The sequence below is a fragment of the Microcaecilia unicolor genome, chromosome 3 (genome assembly GCF_901765095.1).
Source record: "Microcaecilia unicolor chromosome 3, aMicUni1.1, whole genome shotgun sequence".
Lineage (NCBI taxonomy): Eukaryota > Metazoa > Chordata > Amphibia > Gymnophiona > Siphonopidae > Microcaecilia > Microcaecilia unicolor.
Genome location: NC_044033.1, coordinates 229,539,273 through 229,563,629, shown reverse-complemented (window position 1 = coordinate 229,563,629; position 24,357 = coordinate 229,539,273). Strand labels below are relative to the sequence as shown.

Sequence of the window (24,357 nt, the reverse complement as noted above, 5' to 3'; positions counted from 1 at the left end):
CAAGCATATTTGCATAAATTCACCCTGAAAATTTGTGCGTGCTAAAGAACAGGTGTAAATGTTAGGGATGTGCATTCAGTTGAAATGACATAGCAAATGTCAATAGCATTTCCTTCATAGTTTCTCGTCGTTTTTAACCCAACATGACAGGAATCTCCTCAAAATTTGGGGGTATTTCTGTGACCTCAATAGTGCTTAATAGTGCTTCTTATTGCTTCTTATTCCATAATGCACACTATCAATAGTCACACGATTGAAAAGTAGTGCACATTACTTCACAATAGTGTTGACGATTGAGAAAGAGTACACACTATTGATGACATCACCTAACACGAAAAAGAACAGCTTTTTAAGAACCCTGAACAAAGTGAAAAACTTGTAAATGGCATGGAAAACTATACAATTTTTGGTCTGCACATCCTTTGAAAAATACGTGCTCAGGTTCTCTGGGATAATTTTCAGAGTTGAAGGATGCATGAACTTTTGCTATGAAAAGAAAATACTATTAATAACTTCCCATACATCTAGCAATCTACCTCTATGCCTTTATAGGAGGATATGGATATGGATGACAAGATAGAGGAATTAGTGTTTTGTGCATGCAGGAAGGCTGTCTGGATATTGTGGTTAGTACCTGCAGGGAAGTAGAAAACTCAGGCAGGAGGAGGAAATGAAATGCATAAATGAACAGTGTAGTTTTCCATCTTAGTAGATGATTTTGTAAAGTTTGTAAAGGACACTATTCATTTCACCCAATTTATTTACTTGGAGAATTGTATTAGCAAGATTAGCAGTCCTAAGACACTTCCAAAATGTGATATAGATGCTCTTGCTGTGACCCACTTGAAGGACCTAAATCACCTCTGTTCTTGAATCAGCAGTTCAAGAGTTGACATAGCAAAATAGGGATACTCTACCCTATCTGAGACTTGTGATGTGATGAGAGAGGCATCATACAATACAGTTTGGTTTGACCATATTTAAGGATGACTGTTGTGCAGTGCAGAATCATTGATAGTGGAATGACATATGACTTTGATTGGTGGACAGAAGAAATATGTTTTAATTCAATTTTCAATTTATATTTGTGTTTCTATATCTTTTGTTGGGTGCATATTTTACATGATCTGACACTGAATCTCATTACAGTTTTAATGCAGAGAACTACTACAACTTTCTGGCCTTTGTTTCTGCAGTGGAAGAGATTAACAACAGCTCAGAGATCTTACCCAACCTCACGCTGGGGTTTCACATTTACAACTCTTACAATTATCCACTCTTAATACTTAGGGCTGCCATGAATATATTTTCACAAATGGACACACCAGTCATTAATTATAACTGCAAAACATCTGGCACACTGGCTGCTATCATTGAAGGTCTTCCAGCTGAGGAATCAAATCTGTTATCCAATGTGCTCTCTATATACCACTACCCACAAGTAAGGGGATATCTCCACTTTACTTTATTTCCTACTGTATAATCCATTTCTGTAGACCATCATCTTTCATAAAAGTGAATCCAAATGTTATAAACTGCTGAAACTAAAGGATGGCAATTGAAAGATATATTTTCAGTAGCACATCTACTTGCAAAATCAAATACATATTCTTTGTTTTCATAGATCAAACCAATTTTTGAACAGATGGTATAAATGTTTGAATGGAAGAGGGCAATTTAAAAATAGTCTGACAGCTACTACAGTCTAAAGTAGACCCCGATATTCAGTACCAGTGACCCCTCCTGGTCCTGCACTTAATATCCGCAGCTACTTCTGCTCATGATATTGCATAAAAACGCTGACTGCCATGGGCTGAATATCATCTGCAGTCAGTTTTAGTGTATGGAAGAAATGTGCATGTACTCTCATCTGCCTGTGTAGCATGATCTTGAGTGTTGATCTGGCCACAAATCCCATGTGTTATCACCCCAGCTTTGTATTCATTTTAGAAACACATGACAGGGACGTGCAGGAAGTCAGACGCACAGAAGTCCTGCAGAGTACAGCGAAGATCAGCTGAGAGGAGCGCATCTGTGTGGGCCGCGCACGCCGGAGTCAGAAGACAGCACTTCTGCTGGCGGGGGTTTGGGTGGAAGGGTCCCGGCCTGGTGGCGGAGGCAGGTGGGACTGTGGCGCCGGGCCCCCCTCAGGGGGGGCGACAACCTGGGGGGTGGGGCCGGGGGCGGCCTTGTCCTGGGCCCGGCGCAGTCTCTTGGTGGCCCTGACAGGTAGGGGGGGATGGGCCTGGGTCCGCCTGCCTGAAGTGCACTGCACCCACTAAAACTGCTCCAGGGACCTGCATACTGCTGCGATGGACCGGAGTATGACATTTGAGGCTGGCATAGAGGCTGGCAAAAAAAGTTTTTTTTGAGGGTGGGAGGGGGTTAGTGACCACTGGGGGAGTCAGGGGAGGACATCCCCGATTCCCTCCGGTGGTCTTCTGGGCAGTTCGGGCACTTTTTTTGGACTTGGACCTGAAAAAAAGGGACCAAGTAAAGTCGGCCAAATGCTAGTCAGAGCTGGCCTTCTTTTTCCATTATCGGCTGAAGCTGGCCATCTGATAAGCATGCCCCCATCCCGCCTTCGGTACACTGCCGACACGCCCCCTTGAAGTTTGGCCGATCCTGCGACGGAAAGCAGTTGAAGCCGGCCAAACTGCTTTCGATTATACCGATTTGGCCGGCTTCAGGAGAAGGGCGGCCATCTCCCAATTTGTGTCGGAAGATGGCCGCCCTTCTCTTTCAAAAATAAGCAGGAGTCAAGAAAGAGACCTCGTGGTTGCCTTCAGCTCTCTAAAGCAGAAGCTTTAGCCACACCTAAGCTTTACAAATTGTCTACAAAAAAACAGGTGGGAGAGGGGGAGGGCTCAACACACTTAAGGAAAAGAAAAAAAGATCTAATACAGAGTTATAGCAGTTTTTAAATCTAGTACTCAGATTAACAGATATCAATAAAAATAGTCAATAAACAAGTTAGAAACACAGCAAGCAGATCACAATATTAGCAGAGCAGATAAAAACATTCCTTATGCTGTTTCCTATTATTTTCAGTCAGAGTGGAGGAGTGGCCTAGTGGTTAGAGTGGTGGACTTTGGTCCTGGGGAACTGGGTTTGATTCCCACTGCAGGCACAGGCAGCTCCTTGTGACTCTGGGCAAGTCACTTAACCCTCCATTGCCCCAGGTACAAATAAGTACCTAAGCCGCATTGAGCCTGCCATGATTGGGAAAGCGTGGGGTACAAAAAAAAAAGATCAGGGATCAGGCAACCCTCAGGGGGAGGAATGTTGGCTTCAACCTAACCCCTGGTAAGCCTTTCCTCAGCTGAGAGGTGCCCAGCTCTACCACCGGCTGCCCTTCAGGTGCTGTAGAGGACTTGCAGCTCATCTACATATCCTTACAGCCAGGGGTGTGCTGGTAAATTTTTAACAACAGGCTCTTTCTCCGGACGTAGCCAGCTCTGCAGTTGGAAGGGCCAGGGGGGGGGGGGGGAGCAACATTTGCCTCTCTCTCCTCCCTCCCTTCGTGTGGGCACTTTAGGCATACCTTTGCTGGCAGTCAATAAATGTACTGCCACCACTCCCAACGTCTTGCTCTGAGCAGCATGCTGAAACTTCTCACACATGGTGGAGAAGTCCCAGCCTGCTGCTCAGAGCTGGAAACAAGGAGTGGGGAGCAGCAGCAGTCTATTTACTTGGCTGGCAGGGCTCAGCATCCCTACCACCAAAGTAAAAGAGAATTCAGCAGGGGGCCCAAGCCCACATTTTGGGAGCCAGTTGTTAAAGTAGCCATGGAGGGCCCTACTTTAACAACCGGCTCCCAAAATTCTTAAAAACTTAACAACTGGCTCTTGCGAGCCTGTGAGAGCCTCTGAGAGCCTGCTCCAACACACCACTGCTTACAGCCTTCTCCGGGGTGACACCCAGGTCCACTCCGATTCACTCAGGGCCTCCGCTCTAGGTGCCCCTCGCTGGGGCATTTTCTCTTTACATCTAATCTTCTTCCCAGTTGCTAAAGTACCTCAGTCGTTTATGGCCCCTATTCACATTCTTTTCCTAGCCCTGTCCCTTCCTAATCTTTTCCCTCACCCCCTACCTCTCTCCGCTACAGGAACTCACTGCCCATCCATCGACTTCATCACCTCACCTTCTGTCCTACCCTCTTCCTCCCTCTTGGCTTTTAATCTCCGTCTCTTTCTTCCCTCCATTTTGCCTTCCCCATTCCACCTAAATACCTCGATGCCTTCGTGACCACACCTCTCCTACTCTCCTCTGCTCTCTTTTACTCCTTCTCTTACTCTCAGCCGGTGACATCAATCCTGGCCCTCCTCACCAACTATTATCCCAACTCTACAGATCTTACCGCGACCTCTCTAACCTCATCTCTATTCCTCTACTCCCCTCCTCTTCTCTGCCCTTCTCTTGCGCCCTATGGAATGCCCGCTTTATCTGTAACAAACTCCCCTATATCCAGGACCTCTTTATCTCGTGTCACCTCCATCTGCTCGCCATAACAGAAACCTGGCTCTGCCCTGATGACTCTGCTTCAGTCGCAGCCCTCTGCCATGGTGGTTATCTTTTTTCACATACTCCTCGCCCTGCTGGTCGCGGGGGTGGTGTTGGACTATTTCTCTCTCCCTCCTCCAGATTTTCAACCCCTTCTTCCACCTCAATCTCACTGTTTTTTCCTCCTTTGAAGTCCACTCTATCCGCCTTTTCTCTCCTCTGCCTCTTCGAATAGCGGTCATTTATCTTCCCCCTGATAAGTCCCTCTCATCCTTTCTCAGTGACTTTGATGCCTGGCTTGCCTTCTTCCATGATCCTTCCTCCCTCTCTCTCATCCTTGGTGACTTTAATATTCCTGCTAATGATCCTTCCAACTCTTATATTTCCAAGTTACTCGCTTTAACATCCTCCTTTAATCTCCAACTATGCTCCACCTCCCCCACTCATCAAATTGGTCACTGTCTTGATCTCATCTTCTCCTCCAACTGTTCACCCTCTAGTTTCCTTGCTTCTGATCTTCCCCTCTCTGATCACCATCTTATAACTTTCACACTTAAATCTCCTCCCTCCCAGTCCCGTCCTATCTTATCTAATTTATCTAGGAATCTTCACGATATTGACCCTTGATCTCTATCCTCCCATGTTTCAAACCTCCTCTCTACTGTGGCACCATCCACGTCTGTCAACGAGGCTGTTTCTTCTTACAACAATACTCTATCCTCTGCCTTAGACACTCTTGCACCTTTGATGACTTGCCCTATAAGGCATACAAAACCCCAACCTTGGCTGACTTCTAATATCCGCTACCTACGTTCCTGTACCCACTCCGCCGAACGCCTCTGGCGGAAATCTCGGGCCCTTGCTGATTTCTTACACTTTAAGTTCATGCTGACCGCCTTCCAATCTGCTCTTTTACGCGTCAAACAGGATTATTATATCCAATTGACCAACTCTCTTGGCTCTAACCCTCAACTTCTCTTCACCATATTAAACTCTCTCCTCAAGATGCCCCCTCCCCCAACTCCCCCTTCATTATCTCCTCAGACCCTTGCTGAATTCTTTCACGACAAGGTTCAAAAGATAAACCTTGAATTTTCTACCTCTCCACCTCTCCCGCCACTAGTCCGTTCCCCTCTCTCTCCTTCCCCTCATTCCTTTTCCTCCTTTCCTGAAGTTACTATAGAGGAAACTACACTTCTCCTTTCTTCCTCAAAATGTACCACCTGTTCCTCTGATCCCATTCCCACCCACCTTCTTAATGCCATCTCACCTGCTCTTATTCCTTTTATCTGTCACATTCTCAACCTCTCACTTTCCACTGCAACTGTCCCTGTTGCCTTTAAACATGCTGTGGTCACACCTCTCCTTAAGAAGCCTTCACTCGACCCTACTTGTCCCTCTAATTACCAACCCATCTCCCTCCTCCCTTTTCTCTCCAAATTACTTGAACGTGCTGTTCACCACCGCTGCCTTGATTTTCTCTCCTCACATGCTATTCTTGACCCACTACAATCTGGTTTTTGCCCTCTCCACTCAACCGAAACTGCGCTTACTAAAGTCTCTAATGACCTATTACTGGCTAAATCCAGAGGTCTCTATTCCATCCTCATTCTTCTTGATCTTTCTGCTGCTTTTGACACTGTCGATCACAGCATACTCCTCGATACCCTGTCCTCACTTGGATTCCAGGGCTCTGTCCTTTCCTGGTTCTCTTCCTACCTCTCCCTCCGCACCTTCAGTGTTCACTCTGGTGGATCCTCTTCTACTTCTATCCCTCTGCCTGTCAGCGTACCTCAGGGTTCTGTTCTTGGTCCCTTCCTCTTTTCTATCTACACTTCTTCCCTTGGTTCATTAATCTCATCCCATGGCTTTTCCTACCATCTCTATGCTGATGACTCCCAAATCTACCTTTCTACCCCTGATATCTCACCTTGCATCCAAACCAAAGTTTCAGCGTGCTTGTCTGATATTGCTGTCTGGATGTCTCAACGCCACCTGAAATTAAACATGACCAAAACCGAGCTTCTCATTTTTCCCCCCAAACCCACCTCCCCATTCCCCCCATTTTCTATTTCTGTTGATGGCTCTCTCATTCTCCCTGTCTCCTCAGCTCGAAACCTTGGGGTCATCTTTGACTCTTCTCTCTCCTTCTCTGCTCATATCCAGCAGATCGCCAAGACCTGTCGTTTTTTTCTTTACAACATCCGTAAAATCCGCCCCTTTCTTTCCGAGCACTCTACCAAAACCTTCATCCACACCCTTGTCACCTCTCGTTTAGACTACTGCAATTTGCTTCTTGCTGGCCTCCCACTTAGTCACCTCTCCCCTCTCCAATCGGTTCAAAACTCTGCTGCCCGTCTCGTCTTCCGCCAGGGTCGCTTTACTCATACTACCCCTCTCCTCAAGTCGCTTCACTGGCTCCCTATCCGTTTTCACATCCTGTTCAAACTTCTTCTACTAACCTATAAATGTACTCACTCTGCTGCTCCCCAGTATCTATCCACACTTGTCCTTCCCTACACCCCTTCCCGTGCACTCCGCTCCATGGATAAATCCTTCTTATCTGTTTCTTCTCCACTACTGCCAACTCCAGACTTCGCGCCTTCTGTCTCGCTGCACCCTACGCCTGGAATAAACTTCCTGAGCCCCTATGTCTTGCCCCATCCTTGGCCACCTTTAAATCTAGACTGAAAGCCCACCTCTTTAACATTGCTTTTGACTCGTAACCAATTGAAACCACTCTCCTCCACCTATCCTCCTCTCCTCCTTCCTGTACACATTAATTGATTTGATTTGCTTACTTTATTTTTTGTCTATTAGATTGTAAGCTCTTTGAGCAGGGACTGTCTTTCTTCTACGTTTGTGCAGCACTGCGTACGCCTTGTAGCGCTATAGAAATGCTAAATAGTAGTAGTAGTAGTAGTAGTAGTAGTAGATCTTTCTTTCATATTTTAAATGATTTTCTTTTAGCTCTAACAGCTTCCTTCACCTCGCTTTTTAACCATGCTGGCTGTTGTTTGGCCTTTCTTCCTCCTTTTTAATATATGGAATATATCTGGTCTGGGCTTCCAGGAAGGTATTTTTGAATAACATCCACACCTGATGTAAATTTTTGACTTTTGCAGCTGCTTCTCTAAGTTGTTGTTTGTTTGTTTTTACCATTCTCCTCATTTTATTGTAGTCTCCTTTTGAAAGTTAAAAGCTGATGTATTGGATTTCCTGTGTGTACTTACTCCAGAGCTTATATCAAATCTAATCATGTTATGATCACTGTTATCAAGTGGCCCCAGCATATGCACTTGGTAATTTAACCTCTAGAAGTAGAACATTTTGAATCCAAAGCCTAATGGGGAAGAAACAACTAATATCTCTCCTTCCCCAGCTGCTAGACAGCAGGGATCCCTTTGGTAGTTCTAGGGGATCTGTGGGGCGTTGAGAGGCTGGTGATGACTTCAAGGGGGTGAGAGATCTGGGATTGTGACTTCAGGGGCTAATTGTTCAGGGAGATAGGGTTGACTCAAGGGTTTGGTAATCTGTTTAGAACAGAATGTGGCTATAGAGGGTGGGAGTGACTTCAGAGAGGTGAGAATCTGTTCTGGGGGACTTTACATGATGGGCACCTTTTTTTTTCAGTCTTAATATTTTAATGGGCTCTATCCCCTTTGAGATGGTGCCCAGAAGCATTGGACTGCACATTAGTGGCCCAATGCTCCAGGGCAAAATAAAAATACAGTTTGTGAGGTTGGTCATGATTACAAGTTGTATTATTGATTTCCACAGTAAATTAAACTGTGGTAACAAGATATTTTGCCACAGCTTAGTAGCTAACTCCCACTATTTCTGGAAGATAACGATAATTCTGAATTGATTATATTTCTTGACAGATCAGTTATACTTCTCAGAATCATTTTATGAGTGATGTTATAAAGTTTCCATATTTATATCAGACTATGCCTAGCATTTTTAAAATCAGTACTGGGATTGTGAAGCTACTGAAGCATTTCAATTGGATCTGGGTTGGTATCATTGCGCCTGATGATGACAGCAGCCTGAGGTTTGTTCAGATCCTGAAAGGAGGGATTGAGCAGAACGGAGCCTGCATTGAATTCATAGAAATATTCAGTCACATCCATGCCTTGCCACAAGAGAGAATTGACAAAATTAATGAAACTATTCATAAATCATCAACTAATGTGATCATTGGTCATTTTAATACAGAAAATTCATGGAATAGGTTTGGGGTGATAAATATTCTGGAGATACCTGGCAAGGTCTGGATCACTATAACTGACACCGATTTTCCCTCAAGCTATCCTGTGGAAATTAGTTTCAAGAATAACACCTTGCTATTCACAAGAGTAAAGAAAAATATTCCAAGCTTTTTAAAATTTACACGTGAAGTAAATCCTATTATGTTTCCTAATGGTAGTATAATTAAAGATTGGTGGACTTCACTGTGTAATAACCAGTGCCCCCAAAGCATCAAAAGATCTTGCAGTGCAGATGAAGATCCTACCATCCCCTTCCCATGTGACTATACCTACTTTGCCAATAGTTATAACATTTATAATGCTGTGTATGCTCTGGCACATGCACTAAAATACATGCTTTTCTCTGGGACTGGAAATATCACCATGTGGAACGGAGACCACCTGAGATTATCGGATTATTTGCCATGGGAGGTAACATCATTTCTTAAAGGAATGCAGAAAACAGAATTGGTGAAAATTTGTTGCTGGTAGAGTGGAGGGTGAAGTTTAAAGTTTTGTGTGTTATCCACTACACTCTTTATAGCAATAGTCCATCTTATTACCAGATTTATTATTATGATATGTGCTGTCTAGAGTGTGTATTCATCTCAAAAACTCTTCTTCTGATTCCAAGTGGAATCAAATATGTGTCAACATCTTCATGTATATTTGAGTATAGAACTGGCCTTAAATTGCTTGACATAGGAAGGGACATGTTTGAAAGGACTTCCAAGTCAGAATAGAGACGTCCAGCTCATAACATCCAAAACAGACATCCATCTCACATGTATTTTCCAACAAGAAATAAATCAGGATTTCCTGTTGAAAAATTTGTTAAGATGGATCTGAGGATGTCTATCATGAACAGCCATTTTGCAAACTGGATCGTCCAATGTATGAATGGCAAAAAAGCAGGGACAAGGACGTCTGTTCTTAGAATAGTCACACAGATATTTCTGTAGAGCAGAGGGGCAGTCTAATGATTAGTACATTGGACTGTGAACCAAGGGTTCCAAGTTCAAATTCCACTTTGACTCTTTTAGGGGTCCATTTACAATGGCGTGCTGAAAAATGGCCTGCAGTAGTGTAGGCGCGGGTTTTGGGCGCACACAGCATCATTTTTCAGTGCACCTGTAAAAAAGCCCTCTTTTTTTTGCTGAAGAGTGGCGTAATAGTCCGCTGACTCTCATATATGGCCCCTGTGCCTCCATGGTGAGTGAACATCAGACTGACAAATTATAAATGTTTTTAAACAAATACATGTAAAAGGAAAATTGGCTGTTCGGGGTATTCCTGAAAATTTGCCTTTTATTTTTTAGTTTCATCATTATCTGAAGAATGTGCACTTCAAGAACATTCTGGATGAAGAGATTATGTTTGATGAGAATGGAGATCTACCCATTGACTACAGTATTATTAATCTGATCTTTCTGCCCAATGGGACATTGAAACATGAAATTGTTGGAAGTTATAAACCTTATGCACCCCCTGGGGAGGATTTCACAGTCAATGAAAAAGTGATCGTGTGGGAGGCAGCATTTACCCAGGTTAGAGTGATGTAACATTATTTAAGATCAAGTAGAAAGGCAAAAAAAATCTGCTTACTGATGTAAGGTAGACAAACAAGAAAGCAGACTGTAATAAAAGAAGTGACTTATTAAAACAATACCCGACGTGGCCACGTTTTGACCTCAGGCTGTGTCACGGGTAAAACTATAAAATACAAAACATAAATAAAAAATCATCTTACTAAAATCATTAACATATACACAAAATGAAACATAATCAAAACACTCATATAAATATATGTTAAAAAATGAATATATATATATATACACATATATATATACATATACAAAATTTTACTCAAACGATAGTTTCTTCATAACATTAAAAACAAATATAAAATAAATACAATTGAATATATCAAAATATATCAGGAAAGGTGGAGAAAATAATATCCAGATCCATGCAAGATATGTGGAGGGGCATTTTCGAACGGGGACGACCATCTCTAAGGGAGCCCATCTCTGAGAACGGCGCTGGGAAAGGGCGGAGCAACCCGTATAATAGAAATAAGATGGGCATCCATCTTTCGTTTCGATAATACGGTCGGGGACGCCCAAATCTCAACATTTAGGTCGACCTTAGAAATTGTCAACCTAAATGTTGAGATCGCAGACCTTAGAGATGGGCGATCTCAGTTTTCACCGATAATGGAAACCGAGAACGCCCATCTCAAAAACGACCAAATCCAAGCCATTTGGTCATGGGAGGAGCCAGCATTCGTAGTGCACTGGTCCCCCCTGACATTCCAGGACACCAACTGGGCACCCTAGGGGGCACAGCAGTGGACTTCAGAAATTGTTCCCTTGTGTGCTGAGCCCCCCCAAAACCCACTCCCCACAACTGTACACCATGCCATAGCTCTTATGAGTGAAGGGGGGCACCTAGATGTGGGTACAGTGGGTTTGTGGTGGGTTTTGGAGGGCTCACATTTACTACCACAAGTGTAACAGGTAGGGGGGGTGGGCCTGGGTCTGCCTGCCTGAAGTGCACTGCACCCACTAAAACTGCTCCAGGGACCTACCTGCATACTGCTGTGATGGAGCTGGGTATGACATTTGAGACTGGCATACAGGCTGGAAAAAATGTTTTTAAAGTTTGATTTTTGTGTGGGAGGGGTTTAGTGACCACTGGGGGAGTAAGGGGAGGTCATCCCCGATTCCCTCCAGTGGTCATCTGGTCAGTTCGGGCACCTTTTCGAGACTTGGTCCTGAAAAAAAGGGACCAAGTAAAGTCGGCCAAATGCTCATGAGGGACGCCCTTCTTTTTTCCATTATCGGCAGAGGACGCCCATCTCTTAACCACGCCCCTGTCTCGCCTTCGGCACACTGCTGACACGCCCCCGTGAACTTTGTTCATCCCTGCGACAGAAAGCAGTTGAGGGCACCCCAAATCGGCTTTCAATTATGCCGATTTGGGTGATCCTGATAGAAGGACGCCCATCTCCCGATTTGTGTCGAAAGATGGGTGTTCTTCTCTTTCGAAAATAAGCCTGATAGTGCAGCATGCTCTTGCTTTAACTTTCTGTGAACATCATGCATGCTTCCAAATCTAAAATAGGGGTAACAGTGAAATGTACCCCTTAAAAAATGTAAAAATCATCCTACAATGCAAATATAAAATATGTGTTAAAAGACATACTGTATTGTTAATTTCACTCGGAGTATACCTCATAACAATACCCAGCTGAATATCAAGTTAAAGTGACGTGCCTAACGCTGTTTTTCTGAAGAGTGCACATTATTGTCAAAAAAGATTTACTATTATATCTAAAACAAGCAACGGATTCTTCTATACGCTATATTTTACATATCTCACAGCGTCTCATCTTGGCCTATAGTAAATTAGCTAATCCCACTTTCTCACAACATCAAAGATAATTTCACTGGTATCATGCCTCTTAACAACGTCCGACTGAATTTCAAACACACCAAATAAAGGTGACGTGCCTAGTGCTGTTTTTATGAATAGTGCACATTATTCTCAAAAGCAGCATAATCTTCCTCAATTCGCTATACTTTACATATACCATAGCGTCTTATCTCGGTCCGTTGAAACTAGGTAATCCTACTTTCTCTCAACATTAAAAAATGATACTTCTCTAACAAAACATAAGCATATCCAAAAAACCATTGTGAACACAAGTTGTTATGTTCCACATTAGATTTTCTTTTGTGGGGTGAATTCACAAAGACGGACCGTACTTCATTAATAAAGTCTTATCTGCGTGAGGGTAACATATGCAATTCTAAATTGTTAACTCTTGTGGTCATGAAAGATAGGGACGAGCCTTACAACAACAAAACAAATCTATAAAAACTAAACTAAACTTTTTCTTGCTTACCCTTGTAAGTGTGTGGTGAGGTTAGGTCAAACTAAATATATCTTCTTTTCACCGGAACAACTAAAATCATTTGTAGAATTGAAACAAGTGAAATGAAATTGTATCTGGAGAAAAATGTAGCCTGTATCTATAATTTGAAACATTTACTTGTATTTAACTTCTCTAACTCTTTCCCCCCCTTTCATTAATAGGGGTCTAAGAAAGGTTATATATTATACCTGATTGTATATTTTCTTTAATTATTGCATTTTCTTTATATTATTCAGCAAAAGTTATTCTATGTGAAATTCTTGGAATAATAAGTTTTGATTTCTACCTGAATTTCTGTACAAGGTCTATCCTTGAATGTTTGTAATTTAAAAGTATAAATAAAGAAATAAAAAACAAACAAACAAAAGACTTTTGAGATGGGTACTTACTATGCTCGTTTCTCTGCTTGACATCAACACTCCTGCTTGCTGTATTACAGCGTTACCACGTTCATTTCTTCCCGCCATTTTAAAGCATCATGATAAGGTCAAAGGCTGTCAACTGTCCTTATTTCTGTTCTTAATCAAACAAAAATCCACTATCTTGGTGTTATATCTATTATACTGAGAAGATTAAAGAGGTGGTAATACAAAAATATTTGAACATAAACAAAATAGTAACAGCGTCATAACGTCATGATGTCTCAAAAAAACGTCAAATGCAAATGTAATATATCTAAGTAAACTCCATTTACCTGTTAATAGCATTCATAATTCAAATTTTTAGTAAAAATCAATGGAAAAATGTTTTTGGAAAAAATAATAAAATATAAGCAGTGCTAAGATAATTATCTGAAAATCTATATTTTATTAAAAACTGAATAATCATTCTCTTGATTTAATCCAAAAGGTTTTACTGTATTAAATTTAAATATAAATCTCTGTTCTGCTTGTAACAATAGCCTGTTGACATCTCCTCCTCTCCAATATGTTTTGATTCTTAACAAAGCAAGAAATTTCAGTTCTTCAAAGGAATGTTTATAAACATGCATAAGTTCTACTAGCGATTTTTCTAGTATGTTTCTTTTTATAGCACTTTTGTGCTCAGCAATATGTTTATTAAATGTTCTAATCGTCTTTCCAATGCAAACAAGTCCACATGGACACATTACTGCGTACACTACCTGTGAGCTCTTACAATTGGAATATTATTTTAATTCAAATTTCTCTCCTGTTCTGGGATGAATGAAAAATTTTGTTTTAAATTGACTGAGCAAAAAGAACAGTTCAAACAAGGGTAATGTCCCCACATTAATAAAAATGAGAAGAAAAGTGTTTATTTTTTGATCATATGTCATCAGATCTAATTAAAATATTCAGAAAATGCTGGCCATTGGTTCAGAATATTTCACATTTTTCGGAAAAAGAATTGTTGATAGCATTTAAAAGAAATAGGAACCTCAAAGATTACCTCGCACCATTTGCACTACCAGTACCGATGAAAAAAGATCCAGTGAGGGGACATTACCCTTGTTTGAACCAGATTTCGCCCTGGCCCCCCTCCCGCCGCCAACCCTCCCCCGCTGACGTTGTTTACCTTTGCTGGCGGGAACCCAAGCCCCGCCAGCCGAAGGTCCGCTTCCGCCTGCTTTTAAAAATAATTCTTCAGCTGGCGGGGGACCCCAACCCCCGCCAGCCGCCGAGATCTTCAAAGTTCTTGTTCGTCGTCCTCCGTGGCCATGCTGTACCCCTGTTGATTCGGAGTCTGTCTGACGTCGCACCACGTTGTACGCACGTACAACGTGGTGCAACGTCAGACAGACTCCGAATCAGCAGCGTACAGCATGGCCACGGAGGAGGACGTCGAACAAGAACTTTGAAGATCTCGGCGGCTGGCGGGGGTTGGGGTCCCCCGCCAGCTGAAGAATTATTTTTTAAAGCAGGCGGAAGCGGACCTCGGCTGGCGGGGCTTGGGGTTCCCGCCAGCAAAGGTAAACAACATCAGCGGGGGAGGGTTGGCGGCGGGAGAGGAGGTGGAGATGTTGTTTTTGCTCAGCCAATTTAAAAACAACATTTTTCATTCATCCCAGAACAGGAGAGAAATGTATAGCTCAAATTAGTAACTCTGCCCCTAGGTTTCTCTTCATCCTAAATACCTCCACATAAATGTATAAATATTTCTTCCTATGAAAAATAGCTGGCTATAATTTAGCTGTTATAGGGTAAATAACAAACCTCTAAGGCAGTAATTTGTGATAGGCAAAGAGAAGGTCTGAATTGGTCCATAAGTGAACAGAAAAGAGAGTTGCATTTTCTAAACTACAGAACACTGTCATTTAAAGCTAGAGGTATATTTTTTTCAATCCTCAGACACCTCCACAATCCAGATGCACTCAGAGCTGTGCTCCTGGCTTCAGGAAATTACCCAGAGAAGGACAACCTGTCTGCTGCTATGACTGCATTCCCTGTCCAGATGGACATATCTCCAATCAAACTGGTGAGTGATACGTAAAACATTAGAAGCTCATAGTGGCAGGTTATTCAGAATGGTATCTGCTCTGTGAAATTTGTAAGAACATGAAACCCAGAAGTATGTAATGGAGGTATCCAAGTTTACTTGTATACTAGGTGCCTAATTTAGGGAGGTAGTTAGTAAGGTGCAGTACAAATTGGCCTTTTATTGCAGTTTAGTTTACCATTGGAGTCACTAATCTGTGGGATCTCATTTCTGTGCTGATGAACAGAACATCTTGTGATCAATCTCACATGCTGCACTATTCATAGTAGTCAGAAGCATCAGGTTGATGAAGAGACCAGGTACTAATGCCCAGCCTCACTTCTCAAAGGACATTATTTATTCTCAAGGATTTATAGACCACAGAACCCCAAGAGATCAAAAGCTGTGTACAACAGCATCACATTCCTAATCAGCTATAAAATAATTGCAAGCAAAAAGTAATATCACAATAACAACATTAAAAATAAACTGAAGTTAAAATCATGACGTTTAGTTGCATGAGGATCTGGGGTCTGCACTCAAATGTGGGTGACCTTTATAGAATCCTGGGAATGGGTCATTTCTTCTGGTCTCCTCTGTACCTCAGGAGGGATGCAGAAGGTTCTCTATTCCTTTACACAACTAACAAGGCAATTGCTTAAGTGGCCACCGTGCCCTATATACGAGTTACTCCTAGACTTTCAGTATACTAGCTTGAGTAGTATAGCATATAGTCAGTGAACTTTCTGGATTTTAAGACCAAGGCTTAGGCTTGAAGGGTCTCCTATTGTAACTAGGGTCAGAGGCCAGAGAGATTTCAGGAAAGTCAAAGACACTATTCCAGGATGAATCAAGGTTTTCTAGACAGGGGGAGTTTCCCACTGATTATACTTGGTCACTTCCCATTTCTCCCTCTTTCTGGAAGAGGCCAGAATATCCAGAAGGTTAGATCGAGCTTAACTTTCCTACCATAGAGGTCAGACAAGAGATATTATCTTATGGGTTAACGAAGTGGCACTGGGAATCTAGGTAGGCACCCACCCTGCCAGATTGTAAGGCATGTAAATGACAGTATTCTATAACATGTTGTCTAATTGCTTGGCACATCCCTGATCCACCCATGCCCCTCCCAGGTCCATGCCATAGAAGTTAGATGCTCAGTTTATAGAATAGGGGTGTAAGTCGGTTTTATACATAACTACAAATTATTGTCCGTTAGTGCTTTGAAACCCAATTTTTGATTCTTATCACCAATTAAGGGCCAATGTAGTGAAAACTAGCCAATTAAGTTATGTGAATAACTGACTATTCTATATATATGCATCCAACTTCCGACACCATTTATAGAATTTAGGGGTTTTTTGCGCATAAAATCAGTTTTCTCTGTATTCTATAAATATGGTGAAGTCTTCAAAATTAACCCAGTATTTGAAAATTCCTTGTTGAGAACTTACCATAGCACAAAGAACAAGCAACATTTACTAAAATTATAATACCATTCATTCAAAGTATCAAAAAAAGGAAACAATCCCTTAAAAAATATATCGCTTAGTATAAAGCATAGGACAGGTTTCATCAGATGTTAAAATGATGATGTATTAAAAATATGTATAGAGAATCAGAAAGGGAAAAGGAGAATTTAGTATAGGCTGCAAAATACAGCCGAGCTGTGTTTCAGTGAGAATCACCGCAAATATGGCTCACTTAGAAAGCTCTATACATCATTAGAACTCCTGCCAAAATTCCCTCTAGGGAAAGGTAAATGAAAACAATAACAAAAAAGAAAATCAATCCCTTAAAAAATATCCATGTCACTTAGTACAAAGTATAGGACCTGTTTCATCAGATGTCAAATGATGATATATTAAAAACATCTATAGAGAATTGGGAAGGGAAAAGGAGAATTCAGTATAGGCTGCAAAATACAGCCGAGCTGTGTATCAGTGAAAATCACCGTAAATACAGCTCACTTAGAAAGCTCTATACTCAGTAGAACTCCTGCCAAAATTCTCCTCCTTTTTCTACGTTTATTTTAATTATTCAACAATGAAGGTTTTACATTTTTATTGTATAAAAAAGCTGACAGGTCCATAACATTCTAATAAGCATTAGGTTGCAATGTTCATAAACTGGAAAAATAACCCAAACAAATCCTTAAAGTAATGTGGAATAACCAGCACCGGAAATTCAGAAAGCAGTAGAAAATCTTATCTCAGTCTACCGATACTTTCATTGTTTCATAAACTGCTCACAAGATGTCCAACACAGCACTTTTTCAGAACTTCTTCAGGGATACCAGTGCTGTGTTTTCAAAAGTTGATGGTGGACTCTTTGGAAAGAGTCTGCCATCAACTGAGGTAAGTTTTTCTACTGCTTTCTGAGTTTCCGGTGCTGGTTATTCCAGATTACATTGTGGACTTGTTTGGGTTATTTTTCCAGTTTATGGACATTTAGGGGCATAATCGAATGGAAATGCCTATCTCCATGGGTGTTTATCTCCGAGAACGGGTCCGTGAAGGGGCGGGCCGAACCGTATTTTCGAAAAAATGGAAGTTTTTGAGCTGGGCGTTTGTTTTTTTTAGCGATAATGGAAACTAAAAACGCCCAGCTCAAAAACGTCCTAATCCGAGCCATTTGGTCATGGAAGGGGCCACGATTCGTAGTACACTCGCCCCCCTGATATGCCAGGACACCAACTGGGCACCCTAGGTCAGTGCGGTGGACTTCAGAAAAAGCTCCCACATGCATAGCTCCCTTACCACGGGTGCTGAGCTCCCAACCCCCCTCTCCCAAAACCCACTACCCACAAATGTACAACACTACCATAGCTCTTAGGGGTGAAGGGGGCACCTACATGTGGGTACAGTGGGTTTTGGAGGCCTCCCATTTACCAGCACAAGTGTTACAGGTAGGGGGGGATGGGCCTGGGGCCACCTGGCTCAAGTGCACGGCGGTACCCACTAAAAGTGCTCCAGGGACCTGCATACACACAGGCCTCTAGGACTTGTTGCTGCTGTATAACCTTGGCACACCAGTTGACACCTGAAGACCAGGGGCGTAGCCAGACACCCAAGTTTGGGTGGGCCTGGACCCAAGGTGGGTGGGCAGAACTCCACCTTGTCCTACAAGTGATTTGGTTTCTCCCTCTCTCGCCTGCATGCCATATGGTCTTTCAAACATCCCCTCTCCCCCATATACCTTTTAAATAGCAAATTTTCACCAGCAGCAAACAGTTGTTGGGAGTTTTTGGGTAGTGGGGCTTGGGGTCCCTGCCAGTCACATTATAGGTGTGCTGCTACTTGGTGGGCCTGAACCTAAAGTGGGTGGGCCTGGGCCCACCCCAGCCCACCCTTGGCTACGCCACTGCTGAAGACTAATCTCTCCGAAAACGTCCTTTATTGGAATAACCGCGTTTACTCACAGTTAATTGCAGATCAGAGGTTATGCTCCACTGGCAACGAGTCTCCCTGGTACTGAAATGAGCAGTAGGTCAGAGCTGGCAGAATGCTGTACAATGCCCTCTTTCAGCCACATTCAAGAGAAGAACTAAGTTCTCTAACGTGGCTAACACAGGAAAGGGAACTAAAACTGGCTTACAAAAATGGCCACTACTGCATGGACTACAACAGGAAACACAACAGGGCACACTCTGACCCAGTAGGCAGGGGGAAAGCACCATGGGAGAAGAGCCTACCAACTACCAACATCGTGAGACTGTAACACAAGCTAATGAAATCACGGAGCCCAATACCCTACACCCACCACAATGCAATGCTGATGTGACCCTGTAGTGCACCCGAGAGCCACATCTGACCCAGGGAAAGGCTGTGAGAGGATCAAACACATTCTGCTGTCATGGAGGTGGGTACGGCATTTGAGGCTGGCATACAGGCTGGAAAAAAAGTTTGTAAATTGGGGTTTTTTTGGTGGGAGGGGGTTAGTGACCACTGGGGGAGTCCGGGGAGGTCATCCCCGATTCCCTCCAGTGGTCATCTGGGCAGTTGGAGCACTTTTTTGGGACTTGTTTGTGAAAAAAAATGGTCCAAAAAAGTGACCCAAAATCGCAGTAAAAATGCCTTTTTTTTCGATTATCAGCTAAAGACGCCGTCTCTCCTCGGCTGATAACCACGCCCCAGTTCCCTCTCCACCACGCCTCCGACATGCCCCCGTCAACTTTATTCATTTCCACGACGGAGTGCAGTAGGAAAAGCCCAAAATCAGCTTTCGGTTATACCGATTTGGGCGCCTTTGCGAGATAAACGTCTATCTCCCGATTTAGGTCGCACTATAGGCATTTTTCTCTTTCGAAAATAAGCAGGATTGTAACTTAATACTTATTAGAACGTTGTGGACCTGTCAGCTTTTTTATACAATAAAAATTTAAAACCTTCATTGTTGAATAATTAAAATAAATGTAGAAAAGGGAGGATAATTTTGGCAGGAGTTCTACTGATGTATAGAGCTTTCTAAGTGAGCTGTATTTGTGGTGATTCTCACTGATACACAGCTCGGCTGTATTTTGCAGCCTATACTGAATTATCCTTTTCCCTTACCAATTCTCTATAGATGTTTTTACTATATCATCGTTTGACATCTGATGAAACAGGTCCTATACTAAGTGACATGGATATTTTTTAAGGGATTGATTTCCTTTTTTGTTACTGTTTTCATTTCCCTCTCCCTAGAGGGTTATTTCTTTGTTTAGGGATTCATTCAGAATTGCAAAGAATATGAGCAATAAATTGATGAAAAACACCTAACAGGCAATTCTGTAACAGGGGTTTCACCATTTAGGTACCAAAATTAAGCAGGTCACATAAATGTTAGCACATAGATGTGACGTTTACGCATGAAACATACAATATTCTGAAACTTGGAAGCGTTAATGTCAGCCCCATCTATGGCCCATCTATGCTCCTCTCCTGAAAATACTCCTCTGACATTTCTCAAACTATGTATGTGGGCTTTTTTTCTCTTAAATGTACTTTCATAGATTTGTAATCAATAAATTTCTTACAAATTTTGGACATTCTTTATGAAAGGGGAAAATGATGTACAGATTTGGACATTACATGTTGTGAAAATACTTTAATCCCTCAACCCAAAGATGAACTCAGGAAATCCCTTTTGAATATGGCTAAAACTACAGGTTTTGTAAACACTTTGTGTATTGGAAAGCAATTCTCTGAGTTACTCTGGCAAGTGGCTTTGAAAATTATCCTTTAAATTACATCAGAACAATAGTCAATGTCATTTAACTGGTAACAAATGGCTCCTGGCCAGTTAAATCACTTGTTCAGGGCTAACCTGTCATATTCAATGACACTTAACTGGCTAGTGCTGCTTAAAATGTCCAGTTAGCACCTCTCTCAAAACTGGCTATTTTGGCCTGGCATTGAATTTCTGAGGATAATTGCAGCTGTGGTCAGCAAAATGCTAAGTACTGCTGGCTGAATATCAACCCCTATAGCTTTAAAATTAAGAGCAATATTTAGCCATTTTAGAGATGCTAAAAGACTATTCTTTCCTCTCAGATATGGAGAACTGTATAAGATGCCCAGAGGATCAATGGCCCAATGAAAAACGAGATGTCTGCATCCCCAAAATGATAAACTTACTTTCCCATGAAGAATCTTTGGGAATCGTTTTGACCCTTATCAGCATTTTCTTTTTTCTCATCACTGCTGTCATTCTGGGAATCTTCATTAAGTACCAAGACACTCCCATTGTGAGATCCAACAACCGGAACCTAAGCTACATTCTCTTAGTCTCCCTCATGCTCTGTTTCCTCTGCTCGTTGATATTCTTAGGCCGTCCTGAGAAGGTGACCTGTGTTCTCCGACAGACTGCCTTTGGAATAACTTTTTCCATTTCGCTCTCCTCTGTCCTGGCAAAAACAATCACTGTAGTCATAGCTTTCCAGACCACCAAGCCTGGAAGCAAGCTCCGGAAATGGATGGGTTCCAGAGTCTCATACTCTATAGTCCTTTCCTGTTCCCTTCTTCAAGTCCTATTTTGCCTTGTCTGGTTGGGAACTGCTCCTCCTTTCCCACATGTTAACATGCAAGCAGAAGATGGAACAATTCAAATTGAATGTAATGAAGGATCAATAATTGCATTTTACTGTGTTCTGGGTTACCTGGGATTTCTGGCTGGTATCAGCTTCATTGTAGCTTTCCTAGCAAGAAATCTACCTGACAGTTTCAATGAGGCCAAGTACATCACCTTCAGCATGCTGGTGTTCTGCAGTGTCTGGGTGTCTTTCATCCCAACATATCTAAGCACCAGGGGCAAGTACATGGTAGCAGTGGAGATATTTGCTATCCTGGCCTCCAGTGCTGGAATACTGGGGTGTATCTTTATCCCAAAATGCTACATTATTCTGCTGAGGCCTGATAGGAACAACAGGAAGTATATCACAAAAAATAAACTGACTTAAACTTCTCTGAATGATAAATGAAATCAAGAATAACAACAAAAATTTAAGGGGTCTCATACTAAAGCTTAGCTTGAGTTATATGCAGCAGGGCCCATTTTATTCCTATGGACCCTGCTGCAAATAACTCAAGCTAAGCTTTAGTAAAAGACCCCCTTACATTCCAACTCATACACAATCTGTCCAATATTCAAAGCCAGCTTGTACATTCATCAGCCTCAAGAGGGCTGAACAACAAAAGGATGGGAAATTATATTGATAGTGGCAATATTCGGTCACTATTTGAATAGATTATACTTTTAGTTTAAATCCACAGTACCACCACATAGGCATACAGTTATAATATTTAGTTCAAATGTTTTTATTGTAGTTAAGAAAACATTCAGCAAAAATAAATTCAATGTTAAATATACAGTTACAGTAGAGGTTGTTAGTTCGACATTCACTTACAGTGCTTTCCCCCTGGATTCTTTATATCGTGGCTAGATTTCCACATGAAAATCTAAGCAGATTCCATAACAATGCGCATAACCTGCACGACTGTTCACAAAATTATTTACGGCGAGGCACCTGGATACATGACAGACTTTATTGACCTGCCAACCAGAAACACTACAAAATCTGCACGATCATACCTAAACCTCCACTACCCAAGCAAGAAAGGACTCAAATACAAATCCACCTATGCATCCAACTTTTCCTACTTAAGCACACAACTATGGAATGCACTGCCAAAAACAGTAAACTACAATAGACCACCTAAAGTTCCGGAAAGCACTAAAGACAGACATGTTCAGAAGAGCATACCCCACTGACCTAACATAAAAATACCTGGACATCTGCGACACAATGTAACCAAAGACCGTAATGGACATTACCTGACTCTTCCTCCCCCTCTCCCTCTCTAAGTTCCCCCCCAATTATACCCACCATACATATACCTTATCTACCACAATATCACCTTCTATTCATTCATACCTTGTATTTGTTCAGACCGGAATCGGCTAACGCCGTTATCGGTAATATGTAAGCCACATTGAGCCTGCAAAAAGGTGGGAAAATGTGGGATACAAATGTAACAAATAAAATAAAAAATAAAAAATAAATGACCTAATTGTTTAATAAGTCAATCAATGCTGTTAATTGGATGTTGACAAGCAATTATCAGCATTAATGGCTTTAATTATCATTTATGCGCACTACCTGCTAAGTGTATTCTGTAAGGTGGCCCATGTAAATTCTAGTGTGCGCAGTCAAAAAGGGGGTGTGGAGCATGGAATGGGTGGGTCATGAGCATTCTGAAAATCTACACGTAAGGTTATAGAATACACCTGCTGTGAGCCTAACTTAGGTGCCGGTATTTATACCACGTTTTACTTGGAGTAAATGGAAGTGCCTAGATTTAGGCGCTTCCATGTCACTGGGTATATTCTATAAACATGCCTAAGCATATTCTATACATTATACCTAAATCGTGGCGCGGTTTATAGAATACGCTTAGGCAGAAAATTTTTCAGCATGGATTTTCCAAGTACCATATATAGAATCTACTCCTTTATGTGCATCATACCATATCAGTGGCGTGGAGGGCATGGAGGAGTGGCCTAGTGGTTAGGGTGGTGGACTTGGGAACTGGAGAACTGAGTTCAATTCCCACTTCAGGCACAGGCAGCTCCTTGTGACTCTGGGCAAGTCACTTAACTCTCCATTGCCCCAGGTACAAATAAGTACCTGTAGGCCGCATTGAGCCTGCCATGAGTGGGAAAGTGCGGGGTACAAATGTAACTAATAATAATAATTTTTTTTGGGTGGGCCAACAGGTTCGATGGGTGGGCACTAGAGTTGCCAACTTTTTTGAAAGAGAAAAAAGCAGCAACCTGTTGCACCCATGCTCTGTCCCTACCCCACTCCATGCTTGACCTCTACCTCACTCCCCACTTCAGTGAGGGTTGCAGTGCAGACATCATGAGAGCTAAGGGAAGTACAATAGACTGCACTCTTCAGCCCATTGAGCCATGGTCCTCCAACACACATATGATATTGAAGCCAAACACATTTTGCATCCAGAGAATCTCCTGGCCCTCCACCAACAATGGATACAGAGCACAGCAAGGACAATTCCCTATAAAACTCATCATAAAAAGAAATTTTGGTTTCTAGTGTAATCTCAATAACAGACATATTATAAATTAATTTAAAAAATCTTTAAAACAAAAGTCACTCAGAAGTTGAAACCTAGAGCAAATCTACAATGCCAACACTAACTTCCAAAAACAATGATCCTACCTATGAGAAGGAAGTGCCTTAAATATTATAGTGGGGCCCTAAAATACAAATACATTTATCAGGAAAGCTGAACAAGCCAAATTACTACAGAATGCTACATAGAAACATCATGCTAACAATACCTCAGTGACACACAGAGAACACAAATGCCAAATATAGAATAAGTGACCACAAACTCTAGAAATATACTTTAAACAGAAACCCCAAGAATCCAGACCTTGTATGAAGTACAACATCAGAGAAACAAGAAAGAAAGGCATTGCCTCCTGTGCAAAATATAAAGATGGCATATGTCAGGGATGGTGTTAAGGGTTTCAATTAGGGCAATTGTGCTTGTTTCCTGGCCAGAGATAGCCCGCCTGCTGGAAGTTGAAGGCGCAGCCTGGTAATGGACTTTGGGGTCCTTTCCTAGATTTCTATCCTGGACCCCAGCCATGTTTAACATCAACTCTGGCAAGGTGTGCATTCCAAATCCAACATATTATATTCACAACATTGGATTTAGT

At 42.0% G+C, this 24,357-nt stretch overlaps 1 protein-coding gene across 1 annotated transcript; it reads left to right on the top strand.

The window, feature by feature from the left end:
- Positions 1-558: 558 nt before the first annotated feature.
- On the top strand, positions 559-21,568 carry LOC115464431 (vomeronasal type-2 receptor 26-like). Its single transcript, XM_030194812.1, has 6 exons — positions 559-626; positions 1,150-1,441; positions 8,388-9,185; positions 10,073-10,300; positions 15,003-15,129; positions 20,664-21,568. Exons 1-6 carry the CDS (start codon positions 559-561, stop codon positions 21,566-21,568), a joined length of 2,418 nt encoding a protein of 805 aa, XP_030050672.1.
- The last annotated feature ends 2,789 nt before the right edge of the window (positions 21,569-24,357 follow it).

Coding starts and splice junctions, on each gene's coding strand:
- LOC115464431 (XM_030194812.1), top strand. CDS start 559: ATGGATATGGATGACAAGATAGAGGAATTAGTGTTTTGTGCATGCAGG. Junction 627..1,149: donor AAGGCTGTCTGGATATTGTG/GTTAGTACCTGC, acceptor ATCTCATTACAG/TTTTAATGCAGAGAACTACT. Junction 1,442..8,387: donor CTATATACCACTACCCACAA/GTAAGGGGATAT, acceptor ATTTCTTGACAG/ATCAGTTATACTTCTCAGAA.